This window comes from Lingula anatina, chromosome 10 (genome assembly GCF_051362555.1).
Source record: "Lingula anatina isolate TDL-2025a chromosome 10, LinAna3.0, whole genome shotgun sequence".
Classification (NCBI taxonomy): domain Eukaryota; kingdom Metazoa; phylum Brachiopoda; class Lingulata; order Lingulida; family Lingulidae; genus Lingula; species Lingula anatina.
Window position 1 is genome coordinate 13984408 of NC_141776.1, and position 14575 is coordinate 13998982.

The 14575-nt window shown below is 36.0% G+C and overlaps 1 protein-coding gene across 1 annotated transcript; it reads right to left on the reverse strand.

Moving 5' to 3' along the window:
* Positions 1 to 1864: 1864 nt before the first annotated feature.
* LOC106177631 (gamma-tubulin complex component 3 homolog) lies at positions 1865 to 14500 on the reverse strand. Its single transcript, XM_086996856.1, has 26 exons — positions 14305 to 14500; positions 13986 to 14031; positions 13135 to 13196; positions 12631 to 12770; positions 12172 to 12288; positions 11684 to 11775; positions 11371 to 11462; positions 10834 to 10917; positions 10342 to 10460; positions 9968 to 10093; positions 9593 to 9661; positions 9056 to 9185; positions 8596 to 8690; positions 8162 to 8233; positions 7606 to 7716; positions 7091 to 7193; positions 6603 to 6730; positions 6164 to 6228; positions 5621 to 5756; positions 5299 to 5367; positions 4904 to 5039; positions 4423 to 4511; positions 3968 to 4099; positions 3603 to 3743; positions 2907 to 3023; positions 1865 to 2472 (listed from the first exon to the last, which is right to left on the reverse strand). The coding sequence occupies exons 1-26, from the start codon at positions 14375 to 14377 to the stop codon at positions 2317 to 2319; spliced, it is 2700 nt and encodes an 899-aa protein (XP_086852982.1). The 5' UTR covers positions 14378 to 14500; the 3' UTR covers positions 1865 to 2316.
* Between the last annotated feature and the right edge of the window lie 75 nt (positions 14501 to 14575).

A 14575-nucleotide genomic window follows, 5' to 3' on the forward strand; every position in this document is an offset into this window, starting at 1 on the left:
TTATCAGGAAAATAAAACCAATGTCAACTTCAGGGTGTGAAGGGGGCATTTATTATAACGATCAATGCATAACGAACATGTTTTTAATTTTTTTTCAAAATAGCATATTATAAGATTCTACTGTATCTTTTGGGAAGATCGTGCAGCTGTCTGTAATACGTTGCAATAAATAAATAAATAAATAAATAAATAAATAAATAAAGAGCAAAAGGAATATGCTTGAAAATAAAGAGCAGTCTCGGTGCTTCAATTATACATTAAGGTGTTAAAAATGAATTAGCTATGGCATTGTGAAATACAGTACCAAATATCACTTTTTCCTACAATCTCTGATGGATGCTTGGACAGAAACCCATATCATCAACCCCGTATTAAAATCATTAAAGTACGTGTTTGCTATGCTTTCAAAGGTGTCCTATTCGTCGAATGGAACATAAAAAGCACTAAAAGTCATTCCTTCCTACACGAAGTATTTCCATAGATAAACATCGACTTTAAGGGTGATCGATATCTTTATTCTTCACGGATTTTAACAACCGCCGTTTGTCTGATAGACCTACTGCGACTGGGGGTTTATGGACGAATGCCGGTGTGACAGGAATCAGGGGCGTAACCAGACCTTTAAAAATTGTACGCACAGATTTTTAAAATTCCCAGCAAAATGTAGACTATCGCAAGAGATGAAGGACAGCGTAATTACAGCATATGTACCACACATCGCAGCTTAATTTCCGTTTATAATAAAATCATTTAGTCAGAAATATTCTCGCAATTAAAAAAGTTTCAGTATTCTTATTACCCAGAACGGTATATTTATTTAAAAGTAGGCTAGCTTCGCATATGTGAAACCCCCTTCGAAAAAATGATATGGATCCACTTCTGAGTTGAACTAACATACGGTTTCATTCACCTTACATGTGGATGCATGGCTTCCAAAAACAACCAATTGTACGACACGACAGAGCTCTGATACATCTAAGTTTAATTATTTGTTTGTAAAAATTGCCCATGTCACCCTGTTAGTTTGGAGGGGTAAGCTGGGTCAAGTCCGTGTCAAAATTCTTTGAAGCTTTGCAGGAAAAAATCTTCCTTTTGTTTCTCTAGCTCCTTCTTAAACCTGGTGTCCAGATTTTACCTAGTGCCCCCAGGGTTGCGGGAGCTGCTCTTTGAAAATAACACTCAGGCAGATTTTTACCTGAGATAAATATCGCCAGTGAGAATGCATGCATTCGATATTCTCAAGAAAGAGGGTACAGAAGAGTTGAGCCACTGAACCCTCCAATTAAGAGGTAAAGGAAGTTCCAGTTAGATGGACGATTAAGATAGGACTTGTTAAGGTTACAGGCATTGTTTACCTCAGATTGCAAGACGGGGAGGGGGGGGGGGTCAGAACAATTGTGCCTATACAATTGATACAGAGAATTTGTATATACAGTTGACTTTAATAACCAGAGGATTTTCTTTTATATTCCGTGAAAAATACACTAAATTTATATATATAAAATAATATCATGGTTGGCCAAAAAGTTGTACGCACAGTGCATATGCCTAGTTACGCCCATGCGGAATGGTAGTTCTAGGAATGGCAGTTCGGACTCCCATATGATCAGTACAGGTTGAGGTTTGTCGGAGTATCGGGGTTAGTATATGGGACAAATGTCACCTGTACAAAGTAATGGGGAACGGACTTCTGTCCCTAGCGGACTACCATTACTGTTACACCGGAAGACCGACTCCCCATTTCAACATAGACTATAAATTGCTGATACTTGAAGAAAACCGTCAATACCATGAACCCATGCCACCCCGGATAACACATTTGAGGGCCCCTTTTGAATATATGGGGCTTCAGAAAATGTAAACATTATTAGTCTGAATTTGTTTATTGTTTGGCAAAGTGAATATTAATGCAAATAACTTCTGATTCAAGGCCTCAGCTCATACATTAAGAATCATCCGCTAAAATATGACATTATGACAAAAATTGCATGCAAACCTATAACAAATTTATAAATTAACTGAAAACATAAGTCTATGTTATTGTGTTTCAATGCCACCTGTTCAGTAAAAGTTACTGGTTCTGAAAATTGGGACTGAAAACGTGTCCCCCGTTTCCTCCAATCAGATCTGGCGATTAATCAAACGGGCATATTGTGCTGCTTTTGTTTACATTTTTAAAAGTATTCAAGGGACAGCTCATAATTCATCATGCTTTCCTCTTGCTCTTTTCACACTGAACAGGAATCTCCATTATTTTTCATTGACTCTATGTGCAGAACTTCAAAATGTGAATAGTTATGATCAAGCAAAACAAAATCATGTTCGTCTTTTGCTCCTTTGGTAGGTTAACGGACTCCGCAGTTTGGGCTCTTTTGCTTTGTAGTACTCATTGAAGTCTAAGCGGAAGCTCAGGAAGCGAAGACTAACATCTGCATGACCAGCAAGCATTAGCAGGAACTTCTGAACCATGTCCTGAAAAATTGGAATAAAATAAATAAATAAATAAATAAAAATAGCAATAATCATAAAGGTGAAAGCATAGCACAATATCATCATAAATAAAATTACTCACTGTTCAGCTGGTGGCAAATATACTAGGGAACTAAGGAAAATGTTAACCAACAGAGATCTATAGATGGCAGTAAGCCCCTGCTAGGATCATCCTTAACTTAGATGCTTATGTTGGCCATTTCTTGATATTCATCACCAATGTGCAGGAGAACAAATTCTTAACCAGGGTGACCTAAAGGTGTCCTAAAGGGCTCCATCCATCCTTGCCTGGAATCTCTTCTGAGGTTGACGTGAAATGACCTTCCATCTTGCTCTGTTCTTTGCTTCATTTACAATATATTACATATCCTTAAGGCCTAGAAGAGGATTTAAAATGAGTTTTCCCCAGAACTCACCTGGTAGGACTGTGCCAGCACCCTGACCTGGGCTCTCATACTGGGGATATTTCTCAGAAACTCTGCTTTTCTCCTTTCTTCTGTCTGTTCATCGCTGTCTGTTAAACCCCACTCTCCCTGTAATTACAGTTACAGTGTCAATACTGGAATGAAATGTTGGCTCCTCCAGCATGAAATTTGTTACCGCCATAAAAAGAAGTTGAGATTTGTAAATGACATTTAAGACTCGATTCTATTTAAAACTGAATCATTAATGTCGTTTACGACCAGGAAGAGTAAATGATACTAGAAACCACGCTAAATTTACTAATATGAAATGCTTTCCATTTTCTTCAGTAAAATGCTTATGGTATTTGGACAAAATTCTATTCTCTTTATCATTAAGTGTGAGCCTAGATACATGTAACTGCCTTTTTTAATAGCAATCATCATCAACTTTTCTGCATAACAAATAAACCTGTTTGTCATCTTTAGCAAATTATTGCCCATCAAAATTGCCAGACAAATTTGGCAATCATACCTTACAATTCTGATATTTCTTAAGTGGGTTCATAATCAAAAGGGCATCCCCTTTTTCTCTCTCTTTCCTTTTATCTCTTTTTCTCCCTCCTTCTCTCTTCAAACACACACGCAAGCATGCACACATTCACGTGCGCACACACACACACACACACACACACACACAAACACACACACCTTCTCTGATCTAGCGTGAGCCCTCTCCTCTGCCCTGTGCCTAGCTGTTAGCTCATCATCAGCCGCCTGGTAAAGTCTGTCCTGAATCTCTTGAAACTGGATGATCAAGTCAAAGATGGTCCGTAGCTGAGTCAGAATGGCCTGAAAAATAATACCAATAATTCTTTACAAGAAATGAAAGTAAAAAGTACTTTAAAAAGCCCAGTTTTTTTTTTTTTTTTTGGATTATAATTTTTGTTTTGGGTTTTACAGAAATGTTAAGAAAGGTTTAATTAAAAAATAATTTTTTTGATAAGTTTGATGGTACAAGTCCACTGTCTTTCATAAATAAATAAATAAATAAAATAATATTATAATATCCTCACCCTTGACTGCTCATCCAGCAGACATCTAGTTATGATGTTGTCAAGGAAGACTTGGTGAGCTGCTATGATATGATCTAGATCTTTGGCTTCCTTTACTTTCTGTAATAGCTCATCCCAGGAACACTCCAAAACCTATGGATATAACAGAAACATTGGTACATATTATACCAATATCTCATCCCAGGAGCATTACAATACCTAGGGACATGACAAAAGTTTTTATCCCTACACAGTATCTAATTTTAACTCCACTTTTAAGCTGAATTCATAAGTATTTTTATGTCCAGTTCTTTGCTATAGTTTCAGCTCTCAAAGGAAAACCATTTCCAATATTTGTATCTTTTATATCTGTGTTTGAATAAATTCTTATCGCATCTTATTATACCAACAGCTCATCCTAGGAGCATTCCAATACTATTACCAAATGGTACTTAAAACCTACAATATTAGCTTACCTCAAAGTTGATATAATACTGGACTTGCTGGACAAAGTGGACCATCTCACTGCAGATCACCTGGCACTGATGTAACAATGGTGCTAATTCTGAAAACATGTAAGCTGTTACATTATATGCAATGGTAAAATTTCATAACTCATACTGCCTGCCTTGGAAACTAACCAGACACACAACTGACCACACATACAATGGATACTGCTAAAGCATAATGGATAATGAAAAGGTGCCATGGATACTGACCACATATATGATGGATACTGACCATACACCATGGATACTGATGAGACACCATGGATACTGACCATGTACACAATGGATACTGACCAGGTACATAATGGATACTGTCCATGTACACAGTGGATACTGACCACGTGCATAATGGTTACTGACCATGTACACAGTGGATACTGACCAGGTACATAATGGATACTGACCATGTACACAACGGATACTGACCACACACACCATTGATACTGACCAGGCAGTGACCTGAACATCCTTGCGTTGGACATCTGGCCCTTCCACACCCCAGCCAGGATATACTCCATACGCTTGGCTCGCCACAGGAAGTTAAACACCCTCAGGTACATTATCATGCATTCTGGAGTGAACACCTAGGGTAAATAAATAAATAAATAAATAAATAAATAAATAAATAAATTGACCAATGTGAAAGTGGCCATACAATAAGCAAATAATAAACAAACTATAAATAGTAAAGAAATTCAGTACTGATTTTATAAAATTTTTAAAGTTTTTTTTTGTTCCCAATTCTTAACAATTAAAACACTAAACTAAAATACTGTTACAGTAGGCATCATTACTAAATGCCTAAGGAAGTGTTTTAAGGTATTATTTCATCAGATATCTTACTGTTCTTATTGGCCCATCCACATGATAGTCCAAACTGAAGACATCCCAGCCTGTGTCTCCTGGTGACACCTAGTGGTGGAAAAGAACAGTAAAATCCTAGACTTGTATTATTTATTTAAATTTAAGTACGATAAGTGAAAATAAAGAATGACAAAAAGGTGAAATTTTGTGATGGGAAAAGTAAACAATAAGTACTAAAATACCTTCTGAGAAAACTCTTTTTCAAATGCCTATTTCTTTCCATTTCCACAAATCCTTAAAATCACTTATACGTTTAATTTTTCCCATTATACTCATTTCTTTACACATCTATATCACTTACCTCCAGCAGTCTGACATCCAGTCTTTTCAATATGTCAGCGTCATCATACTGGGCATTGGTGGCCCTCACAGCCGTCTCCAGTACACCAGTCAGGTTGTGGAGATACAAGGTACCTGCTGGCTTGGCCAGGTCTTCTCTGAAATAATTTATAATGGAACATGGATTTGCATTTGCTTCTGTTTCAATACTTTTAATAACCATAAGTTATCAGGTTTTGCAAGTCAGTTACAGTATTCTGACTTCCCTCGATACATATTTTATGATGGAATATAGATTTATCTCTTTTGGTCTCCATTTTTCCTTTTCATGATATATTTAAGATTTTGAAGTCAATCAAAGTGTTATGATCTCATTTGATACAAAGCTAAAATTTAACATAAACATACTTGTTTGTATATCTTATGTATCATTTGATACAAAGCTAAAATTTAACATAAACATACTTGTTTGTATATCTTATGTAAATCCGAGCACAGATAATTATAAAATTTTAGCATTTTGGCAACAAGGATATAATTTCAGTCAAGTCAAGGTGTCACTCACTCCAGTAAATCCATCAGATGCCTGATGAAATCCCCCTGGCCCAAGAGCAGGTATCTTCTCAAGGCCTAGAACATGAGACAATACACGACAAAACATGAATACATGTTCTAAAATTATCTAGAAATGAGACAAAACAAGATCACTTATTTTATAGATTATAACCGAGTCAGGTTTAACATTGGTATGCCAATACTTGTATTTAATTTGGATATAAAAGTTGTCAGAAATTAAGTGCAAAATGTAAACGGTATACATTGACCAAAAATTATCTGTAGGCCATTATGCTTGTGACAATTCAGTCCTGAGCTGTTCAACTACCTTTTTTTTCCTTTTGGAATTTAGACATACATCTAAATAACTTCCATCAAAATTCAATATAAAACATTCAATTATCATTTTAGAGTTATTTTTGTTTCAATTGTAACATAAAGACTGTCACCTTAAGGTGGTCCATCAGTTTATATTTAGTGTGCAAAATCTCCAATAGATGGCGACTGGTCTCCTCATACACTGTGTCAATCATGGCCTGAAATTTACCATCCAGATCCTGGGTGAACATACTGGCAGCTGAAACCAGAAAAAAAAAGAGACTTCAGCTTAGAAAGAAAGATAATAAAATACATATAAATACAACTGTAATCATTTCTATTGCTTTGACTGCAATGCTTTTTAAACAAGGAAGGGCATCTTTAAATTAGAAACAAAATCTCTGAAATGTGAGAGAAACTCAAAATAACCACATGCAGGGATATGATCCAACAACAACAATAATAATAATAATAATAATAATAATAATAATAATAAAAACAATAACAAAATTTAAAATATATTAAAAACCCACGAAAACCATGCCAGCTGTGACCATAATATAGGCACATGTTATATATACAGACCATTCATACGCAAGCACCTGTTCCCAGCTCTCACCTTCTGTTGTCTCAGCTGCTCTGACCACATCTCTCCTCTTTATCTGAGTCCTGTCCTGACACAGCTGTCTCAGGAAGTTAATAGACTTGCCAGTCAGGAGTATCTAAAATTTGAAGGAGAATACAAGATAAAATTTTCAATTATACACATTATAGAAATAATTCAAACACTTATCTGAAAAAAAAACACTCTTATGAATATGAATTTTGGTAGTTTTCTTTTGACCTTTTAACTTTAATTTAATTTCCCCTTTTGTTTAAATTCAATATCCGGTTTAAAAATCTGAACTGAACGGCATGCCATATATTTTTTTCTCATTTGAAAAACTGAAAATATGGTTTTATTTTGAATATTTTGCAATATAGGAATCAAAGGTAATTTCTTCATTATCTAACATATATTATACTTTCATCTTGGAGAAAGAAAAAAAATACTATAATAATGGTTTTTGTCTTCATTTTTTGCCATGTTTTTTGCCATGTCTTTCTTCAAAAAAATTATCAATTTCTCCTCACCTTCCTGGCCTGGTCCATGTTAAGGAAAGAGGGGATCATGCTCTTCCTCAGACTGTACTTGTCATGCCACAGCCTCTCATCCTTCACTGTGGGGTCTGATGCCACAAAGAACTGAAATTAAAGAGAAATCTACAGGGAACAGAAATGACACTGAGTGGAAAATCCTCCCCTTTCCTGAATCCAGCCCTCTAAAAGTCATACAAAACACTATCTGTTATCTTCTACGATTGCTAAAAGATACATGGACAATTTTGTTCTATTAGTACGTATAACAACAGGAGCTATCTTTACAAAAACATTTTATGACTAGTTTTATACAGAAAGAAAAGGCCAATATTCTAGACCAACAGTTGCTTCATTCTAGTAAACTAAGTCTAAGATAACTAAAGATTTATCTCTTACTAAAGAGCAACATTTTAGTTTGAGGTACACTTTAGGTTTATTTAGACATTTTGTACACTGTGATATGCAGTGTGCAGTGATATTTCCTTTTAAAAAGTCTCAAAGTAAAAAAAAAATTGTTTCATTTTAGCCAGCACTAGAGTGGTCTCCCTACCTCGTGGTATGTGTCCTCCAGCTCTCCATCATGTAGCCAGCGGAGAACTATACCAAATATGGGCTGGGCCACCTGCAGATAATAATAATAATAATAATAATAATAATAATAATAATAATAATAATAATAATAATAATTTAATTCTGCTTTCCCTAAATAAGAAACTTTTTCATGTCATTTTCTAAATGGGTAAATGCCGCTATGATACACTGCAAAAAGCAGCAAGTAATTTAATAAGGTGAATGATATAGCATGAAGGTGGCTTTAAAAGCAGACTACAACAGGATATAAATTGTATTTACAAAAATCTCATTTAACCAAAGAAATTTCATCTTCAAACCTGTCTACAAAATTCCCCAGGTTCTAAAATGCCATACAGCACTGTCCATGGGAAAATATCTTGTTGAAAAAGAGTAAAAAAAAAAAAAACTTACCAGAGTTAGTGTATGTTTCACCAGAGCTCTCATGAAAGGATCCCCATGCTGTAGGTACGAATGTATCACTGTGGCCAAGGCACCTCCTTTCTTGCCTGAATAATACAGTGAAATTAAAGTCAGTCAGTCTTAATATCACTTAGTATACGATACGGTGAATATAATTATTCTGAGGATTAAAGCACTAAATAAATATGATAAAGAAATAATAAAATTATTCAAATATAAAATTTTTTTAGAGTAAGGGTATATGCAATAGAGCACGCTTGCATATCACTATGTGTCTGTGTATACATTGGGATGCTTGCATAGATGTCATTTATTCTGAATATAAATGTGTGAGTGCATGATTGCATATGCACATCTCAGTAAGTATTTATGTGCATGTACTAGCATGTGTGTGTTCTTGTGTGGGTACATGTGCATATGTGCATATACATACTGAAAATTAAAGACCTACCTTTGCATACATCCACCAGTGCTGCCAGTGCCTTGAGCCTGGACAAGGGGTCAAATGTCCACACTGAAAGCTGTCTGAGGGTCAGTCCTCCTGGACCCATCCCCACTCCCTGGTCATGTTCCTGCTGGAGCTGGACGAGAGGAGAAAAAAATGTTTGTGAGTATTTGTGAAAATTATGTATACTTAATGCTGATAAAATGTTAAAATTTCTTTTTGAAATATTTTAAATATGGACTTCTCATAATAGGTTGAAACTGATGGTAAATACTATTTTTCATCTTTACATGACAGCATATTTTTTTCTTGCTTTCTTTGTAAAATGATTAATCTTCTATAACTTCACACTTTAAATTGTCTTCCAGGCATTTATCAGATTTTTAAGTTTAAAGAAAAGGGGCTCTGTCGCAGAACTCGCATTTCAAATGCAAAGCAATTCTAGCAAACCACACTGTACCAAAGGTTTCTGGCTAGGGATTAGGTTTTGATATCAGACTGTGAGCACTATTAAATTACAGAGTGAGAGATCCGTTTGCTTACCTGTGCCTCCAACACTGCTATCAGTCTGTAGTATTCTGTTAGTTCTTGGTGAAGTGCAGCACAGAAACTCTGAAACCAAAAGTTTATCCAGATATTCATAAGACATCCATTACGCCCACACACACACACAATTCTGATATTCTGTCAAGAGATGCACTTCACCCTTATTCATGTGAGTTTGCTTATATTTCATCAATTATGAAGGGTTGCAATGTGCATTTGGCCCCATTCTTCTAATCATAAATGTAACTGCAATGCCTGATAGAACTAACTGCAAGTAAAAAAGTCATTGCATTATTTCAGATTTTAAAAATATTTAGGAAAACATACCTGGTAAAAGAAGATATTTCAACCCCTCGTTATAGACACACATACCTGTCCAACGAGTCCAAATGCTTTATCTGAACTCCTGGCATCTGCGTACTTCCTGATCTTGGTGTACAGCCACCCACACTCTGCCAGCTTGGTCACCTTTTGTCTTACAGCCCTGGCTATACCAGCCTATGGACATCATAAGAACAGAGCGAGTACTTAATACAAGGTATTCCTTTTCTTTCCCCTTTTGTCTTTCTGCCCTGGCTATACCAGCATGTGTAATGCAATTAAATACATTCATAAAATCTTCTTTCTTATCTTTTAACAAATGCTGCAGTGATGTCACACCTCATAGGTCGAAAGCAAGTTTAAATATTTCATTTTGCCATCAGCACAAGAGACAACAAAAACCTAGTTCACCATACAACATGTACCTTGTCATCTATCCTGTACCCCGCATTGTTAATGTCCCATTTAATCAGCTGCCCGTCTATCCCCTGCAGCACATAAACCATCTCTCTCAGCAGTACAGCCTCTGGGATCTCATAGGACACTGGAGAAATAGACAGAATATCATTGGTGTTATATCACTGTATTTGCTTGTAAACTACACTATTCTTTCATAGTTTCCTTTTTTGTTGGTGATACTGTTGAGGTTAAATGTATTTCAGTTACTGCCAAGATGATTGGTTTCTTCATGCAAACTGACACACTATTAGGTGGATAAATGTCTTTACAAAAACTTACTTCAAAAGTGTGCAAAAGTAAGGCATCTCATTTTGCAATCTTAACCAGATGACAACGGGTAAATGCAAACTGATTCCCAAACTTTCACTAGCTGGCAACAAGTGAATGGAATGTCAATAAACCTGTTTGACTGAACATTTTTCTCTACAGGGAAATTTCAGAGCCCTCCATGCACATACCATTGTCTTCCCCATCTCTGTGTGTGCTGGCTATTGTGACACTCTTACTGCTCCTGGGCACCACTGATGTACTGGACTGCTGACCTGGAATATTTAGAATTGAATCCTCAACATGACTACAGCACAATGGTATTTAACTAAAAACAATCAGAGAAGAAACACTGTCACACCTAACACAATTTTATCACGCCTGACACAATGAATACAGAAACAATGTCACACCATATGCAATAGTATGACATCTTACACAACAACAGAAATGTTGTCACACCTAACACAAAACCTGCAGGGTTAATGCAATTCCAGCAATATACTGTCACCTCTACTTGTCACACCTAACCAGACATGAGGTAAGGTTTCAAAAAAAAAAAAAATTATCATGGGACCCAACACCTAACCTTGTCGAATCTCAGGAACCATCAGAATTGAAATTTAAAAACAGTGTAATTCCACTTTTTCGGGGAAGAAGCTCATGTTTACCTAACACAATTACATTTAATAACAGTCACATCTAGCACAATCCTATGTTGGTCTCACCTCCTCTGTTCAGAGACAAGGCCAGACGTTGCCCCAGGGTGGGTCTACCTGCAGTGTATGGGGTCTGACCCAGGGCAGTACCTGATAGATGACTGGAAAATGGGGAAAGAGCATGATTATTTTAATTCATGTAAGCTAACAGTTGTAATATTGCAAATGGTGTCCATGGTTTAAATAAATATCTTACCAGGAAAAACAATAATTGATTTTTAAATACAATAACAGGTGGTGATACAACATCAAAATATGAAACATTCAGGCTGACTTTCAAAAAGAGAGAGAGAGAGAGAGAGAGCAAAAAATTGACTAGAACCTAGGAGCAAAAGACTGTGGCACTGGGGTGGGGTCCCCACTTCTCCCAGAGTGGATACTGCTGATCCCACTGCTGCCTGTTGATATGCCACTCTGGAAATAATGAAAACAATACCACTTAAATTTAACACCATTCTGCATCATTATGACCAAAATTTACAAAACCTGATCCAGTACAATATTTCCTCCATAAAAAAAATCTAAAATTGTATACACCATACTCTGCAGTATGCATAGTAAAAAGGTTTAATTTTATCACGTACAAATTTGGTTTATATATTGGCGTAATAAACAATTACTGTCAATAGGCAATCACTGATTTAGATTATTTGCAATAATTATAATATGCACTATGTGGGAAATCTTTGGTTATCAACATGGCAGTACATTGTAACTTTTCATAACTTTATAATATGACTTTTCAAATCTTGAACTACATTACATAATTTTCCAATGGTAGTATTGGCTGTATAAAATGCCTGAGCATACCTGTATTGTGCTGCCCCCTACAGCTGGAGTCTGCTGGGGGCCTGCTCTGTGGGTCATAGGGGTGGAGGTGGCATACTGACCCAGGCTGGACGCAAAAATATGACTCCCTGGTAGGGGCTGGAATAAATACCTGTGCCTTAATTCAACTGCAACATTTCATTACAAGTCTTCTTTTTTTTTTTTAACTGAACATTTAATGAAATGATACAGGTATCAGATGGTATAACAATAATCGTTTTAATATATATTTAAAGACTGCACTAAAAATTCAATAAAGAAAAAAATCTCTATTTTGCATAAAGATCCGAGTAGAGTGCTTTATTTGGTGAAACCATGGTTTTTATGCAGAAATAAAAAAAGTCATGCTTCATCTGTTTGTATTGTGATTAGAACTACATTGTTTTCTGCTCAAACTATAGTTAAAGCACCTTTGTTGAAAAAAAATTACACAATACAAACCCTGTGTTTAGAGGTGTTATCACTCAGACAAAGCAGCAAACTGAGGATGGACCATCTGTTCTTTAGAACACCCTGTGACTGCAGCTTTCTGTGGAGCTCAGAGATAACAGCAGCGTCTTTCTCCCTGCCCTGCCTTGCCACTGAAAATATTGATGATGACTATAACCTGCTTTACGGCTATACTCAGGTATAGAGACAGAAAGTGCTAAATGGTAATGAAAGAAGCATGTCAATTGAGTTCTCATTTTAAACCATTCCATACACATTTAAGAAAATTTTTCTATAAAAATCATATGAAATGGGAATTGAAATATTCCCTTGAAAGAGAACTTTTACCATCATGAAAAGTTGTACCACAAAATGTAAGTAAATACACATTTTTTTACTGATACTGAGATCATCATGCTTTTTACAATTACACATCAAAAACATCCAAAATATATAACCAAATTCAAATAAACAGTACACTTTTGACCCTAATTTTATCAAAATTGGGATGCTTACATTTTCTCTTTATTTTTTCTGCCATTTGGAACTCGTCTGCCTCAGCCTGAACTGACAAGTCACTAAAGAGAGAGGAAAATATAACATGTATTCATGAAGTCTATAGGGATATACCACCTTAATTTTGTTTTGCATTATATCATAAATTTATTTTATTTACTGAGACAACTCCTGGCTAAATGAATGAAGAGGTCTAAGCTAAAGTATAGTAGATCTTTAGATTAGTACCAGAGTTGCCAACACTAACACATGTACACAGACAGACATACCCCGTTCACACTACGCTCAGTTATCCAGATAAATTGCGAATTAGGTCACAATTCGAATAAATGCAGTAGTGTGAATGCAACAGGATTTTTGTAATGCGCATTTTCAAAATCCTGCAAGCGAGGTGGATTTCTAAGCGCGATCCGGATAACTTACCGGAATCGACACCTGTACAGATCTAACTGCGCATGTGTGCAGATAAGTGCGGCTATCTATGAACGCTTGTTTATTACTTTAGCGATTGCACCAAACGTATTTGGAGGTCACCACTCACTACAACATGAGGAAACAAACTTATTTTGCCATCTTATACTTCTCAAGAATACTGGAATGTCTTTAGAGTTGCATTAGTCGTCACAAATTTTTGTTGGTATTTTAAGATTTCCTGTGCGGCGCATGCGCGAGTGTTCAAAACAGGAAGTTAAACCTGAAATTTTCAACGTGTAATTCGGTTTCGCTTAGCGTGTGTGAACGCAATACCGAATCGAATTCCTCACGAAAAATTCGGATTATAGAAATGCGCATTTTTGCAACTGTAGTGTGAATGGGGTAACAGACAAACACACACTTATCAGCTAACATACCTGGCCAGTGTCCTGAGAGCTTGCTGGAACAATGGCTGTACAGCATCTGAAAACATTCAACAAATACACATTAAACGTTTTTGGAACAGACTGGAACAATTTATTAGAAGGTACACATCTACATTATTAAACTCTGTCGAAAGACTGGTTAAAAGTGGAGACAGATTTTTTTCAGGATTAGCAAGTGCAACTTGTTGAACAGATGACACTACCATGTGGAATAATTCTTAATCAAAATTCTAACGCTGATGCCCTAAAAAGTTAGTCAAGACTCCAGACAAGATCGAATGACGAATCTCGACCGCAGTGCTCGACTCACCGTCTCCAAGGCCTGTCACCCTAACGCACAGCCTTTTTAATAAAGCTGGTGGGGATCTTGGATCATTCATCATATTGGCTGCACCTTCCCAAAGTTTATATTTAACACATGTTTACGGCTTTTCCAAATGTTATTATCTTTCTTCAGTTCTGTTTTAACGATCCCGCGCAAAGCGGATCTGTTTAATATAATATGTAAAGTTTCGTAAATATCTTGGTAATTATTTTTATATAGAAATTTAAATTTTTGGCAATAAAAATTACAAACGTAA